This window comes from Chiloscyllium plagiosum, unplaced genomic scaffold, assembly GCF_037043375.1.
Source record: "Chiloscyllium plagiosum isolate Xiang-an unplaced genomic scaffold, Cpla_swu_hap1 HiC_scaffold_28, whole genome shotgun sequence".
Taxonomy (NCBI): domain Eukaryota; kingdom Metazoa; phylum Chordata; class Chondrichthyes; order Orectolobiformes; family Hemiscylliidae; genus Chiloscyllium; species Chiloscyllium plagiosum.
The window spans coordinates 37,461,884-37,468,973 of record NW_028270166.1 but is presented as its reverse complement, the minus strand read 5'-3'; the positions used below and the strand labels follow the sequence as shown (position 1 = coordinate 37,468,973).

Here is a 7,090-nt window from a genome sequence, read left to right as displayed (position 1 = left end):
TCCCACTATTGTACAATTCTCCAGTGCAAAAATGTTACAAACAGTGGCCTGTGTGAGCATCATCAGGATAAGTGAGGCAATAAAAGATGGATCAAAAAACTCTCCAATAATCTCTTGGGAATCCATAAAGGAGAACAGCACACAACCCAGTAATTTGGGTGTCCACAGTCTCCAATGTCTCTTGGAATAATGTTTCCTGTGAATCCTTCATTGTAGCTGGAACACCATGTTCTGCATTCTGTTCTATTACCCTGATGTACTTATGTAAGGTATGATTTGCCTGGATAGCACGCAAAACAATACTTTTCACTGTATCTTGGTACATGTGACAATCAAATTATGCCAATTATGGTTGGCTAATGGGCTTGGTTTCTGATGCACCCAATTAAAATCAGATTGGAGTCCTAATCACATCATTGGACCTCAATTTATATGCACTTTAGTGTATATGGACTGAAGAATCCATGATCTGGCAGTTCTTCATAAGAAAGCTGCTTAAAAAGTGGCCAGCTCAATTAAAGAGGATATGCATAAACAAGAGGTTTTAACAACACCTCCTTCCCCATTCCAATTAAGTGCAAAGGTTCAAGTCTACAGTATTCTATATTTCATTTTATGCGCAATGGTAATGGATGCAGAATAATGGAATACATCACTACAACGATAAGATCTAAAAATCACACAGCACCAGGTTAAAGCCAACAGGTTTAACTGGAAGTGCTAACTTTCAGAGTGCTGCTCCTTCATCAGGTGGTTGTCTGATGAAGGAGCGTCGCTCCGAAAGCAAGTGCTTCCAAATAAACCTGTTGGACTATTACTTGGTGTTGTGTGATTTTTAACTTTGTACAGCCCAGTCCAACACCGGCACCTCCATATCATGATAAGATCTGGTGTACAATTCCCTGTACATTGATCTGGCAGTGTACAATAAACCCCCAGAATAGTGCCCCAATAGCAGTGAGTCTTTCATTGCAACAATGTCAGTTTAATTCCGGTTGAGGAAATCATCCAGTAGGATCTCAAATCTGTCTGTGCAATTAGTCACAGAAGTGACTGAGCCAGTTTGAAACTCAGGTCCTGGGGTGTAAGAAAGATCAGCACATCATCCAGTTTCACTGCTCACTTCCAGTTTCACTGAATAAACTTGCTGTGTGTCGAACCCTGAAAAAAGAATTGCGTGAGTGCATTTTGATGCACAGGTTCACAGTTGTATTTCCTATGTGACAACACTAGCAACACTTAGAGTCATAGAGTCACAGAGATATACAGCACGGAAACAGACCCCTTAGTCCGCCTCGTCCATGCTGAACAGATATCCTAAATTAATTTAGTCCCATTTGCTAGAATTTGACCCATATTCCTCCAAACCCTTCCTATTCAGATACCCATCCAGATGCCTTTTAAATGTTGTAATTGTACCAGATTCCTCTGGCAACCTATTCCATACCCACACTACCCCCTGCATGAGAAAGTTGCACCTTACATTCCTTTTCTTTCTTTCCCCTCTCACCTTTAACCTACCCCCTCTCACCTTAAACCTACCCCCTCTAGTTTTGGAATGCCCCACCTCGTGGAAAAGACCTTGGCTATTTATCCCCTATAGAGGTTTATAAAATCATACCCCTCATGACTTTATAAACCTCTATAAGGTCACCCCTTCAGCCTCTGATGCTCCAAGGAAAACATTCCCAACTTATTCAGCCTCTCCCTATAGCTCAAACCCCACTTCAAAATGTGGGCTCTGCATCATAATATTGATATAAATTGATGTATCTGAAGAAAATGGTCAATGGGATGTTAAACACAAAATGATTTATACTATAATTTGTTCTTGCTTTGTGCAATATTTGCATCTAATGCTCTGATAGTCTTTTAATGTTGAAAAAAATTACAGAGGATTGTGTCAAAGGAGGAATCACCGCACTTTATGAAAAATGTACTAACTAAATCTGATCCAATATTACTGAATATAGAGCATAAAACATTACAGCGCAGTACAGGCCCTTTGGTCCTCGATGTTGTACTGACCTGTGAAACCAATCTGAAGCCCATCTAACCTATGCTTTTCCATTAACATTCATTTGTTTATCAAATGACCACTTAAATGTCTTTAAAGTTGGCGAGTGTACTACAGTTGCAGGTAGGGCATTCCATGCCCTTACTACTCTCTGAGTAAACAAACGACCTCTGACCTCTGTCCTATATCTATCACCCCTCAAAATAGTTCTTTTTTTCAAATCAATCTTCTGTGACCACTGCGGGGTTTTTTTTTTGTTCTTGTCAGGATATATTTACTTCTACTTGGTAATTGTCTGGAATGAAGAGTTAAAGGAAGTAAGTCAGCGTGTCGGTTACTGTCACCATGGATATGAAGGGGAGAAAGTGAGGACTGCAGATGCTGGAGATCAGAGCTGAAAATGTGTTGCTGGAAAAGCGCAGCAGGTCAGGCAGCATCCAGGGAACAGGAGAAGAGCTTATGCACGAAACGTCGATTCTCCTGTTCCTTGGATGCTGCCTGACCTGCTGCACTTTTCCAGCAACACATTTTCAACTATGGATATGAACACAAGTTGCAGCAGACCTTATATAGGCTCTGTATGACATTGTACGTCACAGTGGGGTATAACTTGAGTCTTCACATTAATCCATAAATTAAGTCCAGTGTATGAAAAATCAATTGTCTACTTGTCAGTACAGATTCCCATACAGAAGGAGGTTTGACGTGTCATTTAAAATGACAAAATCTTTTATTCCTCTATGGATATTTGTTCAAATTTGCAGGATCAGTCACTGACCAGTGTGTTTTCAAATGGACAGGATAAAAGTCCAACTTTCTTCCAGACTCTTGAATATCTCACAACATGTCAGCTCTGGTCATTTAAACTTCAGCTACTTCAAGCTGAAATGAGGGCATTTGGCATTTCAGCTCAAATGTCTTCGGATCTCCACATCTACACAACGTAGCGTACCTCACATTTTGTTTCTGTTTGTCGCTTGTTCTCACCGGTTTTGTTTCTGTATCTCACATTGACATACATGGGTTCCTCTGTGGAAAAGAAAAAGATGCCAATCACTCTAGTTGTGGCACATTATTCAGAAACATTGTTTAGCTTCTTCCGGGTAGGTTATGTAAGATTGGTGTTTTTAGTAGTTAAGCAACCTCTGTAAAGGATTATGGCCCACTATGCAGAATACCACCAAGTATGAAAAGTGTGGGATGAGATGAGTGAAATATGTTATATAATACAAAACTTCAGTCCTTTTAGATGGTAGTTGTCATGTATTTGGGAGGTGTTATCTAAGGATCTTTGGTGAATATCTGCAATATTCTGATACAATGTGATCGTTCATTCTTGTGTGATCTTGCATTTTAATAAAAAGCGCACAATTTAAACTAGTGGGGGTGGAATCACATTATAGCCAATACGGGCAAGGAGAATTCATGTTCTACAAGTAACGGGTCTAAATTCTTCAATAACGTTAAAGCCAATTCCCGTCGAAAAAAACCCACGTTATAGCAGAACCAACCATACATCTTGCAGATGTTACAAACAGCAGCTATTGAGGGTTGATGGTAGCTGGAGTGGATGCTTGGGAATGTTATGCCAATCAAGACGGCTGTTTTGTCCTGGATGGTTTTATTTTGTTTTATTTTATATTCATTGGTTGAGGGCATCACTGACTAGGCTAGCATTTATTGCCCATCCCAGAAAAAAGTTAAGAATCAGCCACATTGCTGTGAATCTGGAGTCACATCCAGTCCAGACCAGGTGTAATGCTTCTTGAGTGTTGTTGGAGCTCCCCCCATCCAGGCAAACGGGGAATATTCCAAAACACTCCTGACTTATGCCTTGCAGATGGTTGTCACACTTTGGGGAGTCAGGAGGTGGGTTGCTCACTATAGTGTTCTTGGGCCCTGATCTGTCCTGATACTTAAAGTTTGTTGAATTTCTAGTTAATATCTCCCAGGATGTTGATAGTGTTGGTTTCAGTGATAATAATGTCATCAAATAGATTCTCTCTTATTGAAGATCATCATAACCTAGCATTCACATGGCATAAATTTTACTTGCCTTTTTCATCCCAGGTCTGGGTATTGTCAAGAGTGTGGTGCTGGAAACGCACAGGAGGTCAGGCAGCATCCATGGAGCAGGAGGATTGACATTTCGGGCATAAGCCGATTATTAGGATGCTGCCTGATCTGCTTGTGCTTCTCCAGCACCACACTCTCGACACTGGTCTCCAGCATCTGCAGTCCTCACTACGTGGACTGCTTCATAGCCCATCTAGAGATTTGACAATAAAATTCTAATCTGGCATTCAAGTGCAACATGACAGAATGCTGTGTTGTCCAAGCTGCTTTCTGAATGAAGCTCCAAACTAAAGCCCATCGGGCCTTTCTGGTGGATGTAATAGATCTTATGGTGAAATTTTGAAGAACAGAGGAGTTTCCTCAGTGTTCCGGCTAACGTTTATTATGGATTTGCAGAGTTTTACAGCATGGAAAGAACCCCTTCGGCCCATCACGTCCACACTGGCCATCAAGCACCCAACTACTTGAATCCCATATTCCAGCACTTAGTTGCTAAATGTTTGGAGGGTTCCTGCTTTTACCTCCCTTTTCGGGAGTGAGTTTCAAATACTCCCAACTATCTGGATGAAAGAAAATCTTTAAATTCCCTGTAGACCTCTTTCCCTTTGTCTTAAATCTATGAAGTTAAAATTACACAACACCAGGTTATAGTCCAACAGGTTTAATTGGAATCACTTGCTTTCGGAGCGCCGCTCCTTCATCAGGTGATTGTCACCTACTGAAGGAGTGGCACTCTGAAAGCGAGTGCTTCCAAATAAACCTGTTGGACTATAAACTGGTGTTGTGTAATTTTTAACTTGGTACACCCCAGTAAAACACCAGCACCTCCAGATCATGACTACCTTAAATCTATGGCACCCTTCTACAAATAGAGAAAGTTTCTTCCCATCTATCCAATCCATGCCCCTTATAATTTTGTACGCTTCAATCAGGCCCCTTCTCAGCCTTCATTTCCCTCAATCAAATTGAGAAAATAGATCATTTGACAATAATCATGCTGCTGTTCATGGGAGCTTGCTGTGTTACATGACGGCAGCTGCATTTCCTTACTTTGCAATTATGGCACCATTTCAAAGGTGCTTCATTGGCTGAGTCCTTTGTGGCAATCTGTGGTCATGAAAGGTGTTTTATAAATGCAAGGTTTTCTGTCTTTACATCAAGATTGATAAAATTAAGACAGGTTGGAAATCAGAGACATTAAAATGGTTGAGATCAATGAATGCTGAAAATGTGTTGCTGGAAAAGCGCAGCAGGTCAGGCAGCATCCAAGGAGCAGGGGAATCGACGTTTCGGGCATGAGCCCTTTCTCAGGAATCAAGGGCTTCAGCATTCCTGAAGAACGGCTCATGCCCGAAACGTCGATTCTCCTGCTCCTTGGATGCTGCCTGACCTGTTGCGCTTTTCCAGCAACACATTTTCAGCTCTGATCTCCAGCATCTGCAGTCCTCACTTTCTCCTGAGATCAATGAATGTTGATTTGACTCGCTTAGGTGCTGATGAAGTTCAACCAAAAGATGAGTGTATATAAATATATACATAATATATAGTTGAGTTTTTCACAAGGACTTTAAGAAAAGCTTTTGTAAAAAAACGGAGTCATCATAAAACTAAGGCTTTTGATGGAATGCTTTTTGTGTCTTTACAACATCCTGAGATTCAAATGTATTCATTGTTGTCAGCCAAAGTAGCATCCAATTTGTACAGTTCTACAAACTGCAAAAAGATCAATAGCCTGATAATCTGTTTTCTATGTAAGAAATAATCCTGCCATGGGATTTTTAAACCCACCAGTCACTTTTGTCTCCCCCAACAGTGTAACAATGTATTATCTAATCTGAGATTGCATAATGCTTATTACAGTTGAATTTTCCATTTTATGCCATAAATGCCTCATTTTAAAGTTGAAAATCCAGATCCCACTACCTCTTGGGATGTCCTGCACCATGAGCCCAAAGATCCCTGGGATAGGCATCAGTCTGTTCAGTTCTGTGAAGACCCACAGCAAAAACTTACAACTCTGAGCGGATTAAATTTAGAATTTTTCTGATTCATGCTTAAAAATCAAATCCTTTATGATAGGGAACTTTCTTCTTCCCTGTGACTGCTTCCAGCATTTAAAAATACTCAAGGTGTGATGTGATAAGTGTACTGTACATTTTGATCACAATTAACCTGAATGTGAACCAACTGGCTGGTTGCGCAGTTTAACATTGCTTTTCGTTGCTACTCTGTATTGTTGGGACATGTTTAAAATTGAGCTTACCAAGATCCCTATCTCACTATCCAATTCCTCATTGGCTATTTCATCGGTGTTCACAAAGCGTGTGAGTTGCTTAATTTTCTGTCCTTTATGCAGTATTTTGCACTTGTATTCGATTTTACATACTAATGTTCTCTCTCCATAATTATCTTGTTGAACTCTTTGCAATTTTTGCATTGCCTCTGTCAATTATACTGCTGCTTCCAATTTGGTATCCTCTGAAAATCTGATGACTTTGTAATGCATTTCTGAATCCTTTCATTCATTGCTTTCTAACCTCCCGTCTATTATGTATTCATTCCTAAGAAGTTTTTGAAGCCCCAGAAATAATTTAATGTGCGACATTGTCAAATGTCATTTTGTACGTCAACGTTTTCTATAAAGTATGGCTTTCCATTGTCCATGTCATGTCACATCTCCAAAGTAAATTAGGAGTTTGGTTAAACTCCTCTGAACCATTGCTGGCTAATGTTCCCATGTGATAGCAAGAAATGGCTGAAGGCACTGAATACTGAAAAGGCTATGGATCCTGACAGCATTTGGGGAAATGTACTGAAGACTTGCACTCCAGAACTTGCCATGGCCCTAGCCAAGCTGTTCCAATACAGCCACATCCATATGATAATGTAGAAAATTGCTGCAGTGTTTCCTTTACACAAAAAAAAGAACAAATCCAACCCAGCAAATTATCACTCTTTAGTTTACTCATGATCATCAGTAAAGTGATGCATCAACAG

General features: G+C 40.3%; 1 protein-coding gene across 2 annotated transcripts in view; it reads right to left on the bottom strand.

Annotated features, from left to right (window-relative positions):
• Positions 1-854: 854 nt before the first annotated feature.
• LOC122565209 (B-cell antigen receptor complex-associated protein beta chain-like) overlaps positions 855-7,090 on the bottom strand; it is a 33,399-nt gene continuing 27,163 nt past the window's right edge. The window contains exons 5-6 of one of the 2 annotated variants that reach the window (XM_043720951.2): positions 2,970-3,046; positions 855-1,161 (exon numbers count right to left, since the gene is read on the bottom strand). In XM_043720951.2, the coding sequence (XP_043576886.1) occupies positions 1,132-1,161; positions 2,970-3,046 (107 nt within the window). In that variant the 3' untranslated portion in view covers positions 855-1,131. Of the gene's footprint in view, positions 1,162-2,587; positions 3,047-7,090 lie in introns of those variants that run through there. The other variant, XM_087976240.1, reaches the window with a different exon arrangement.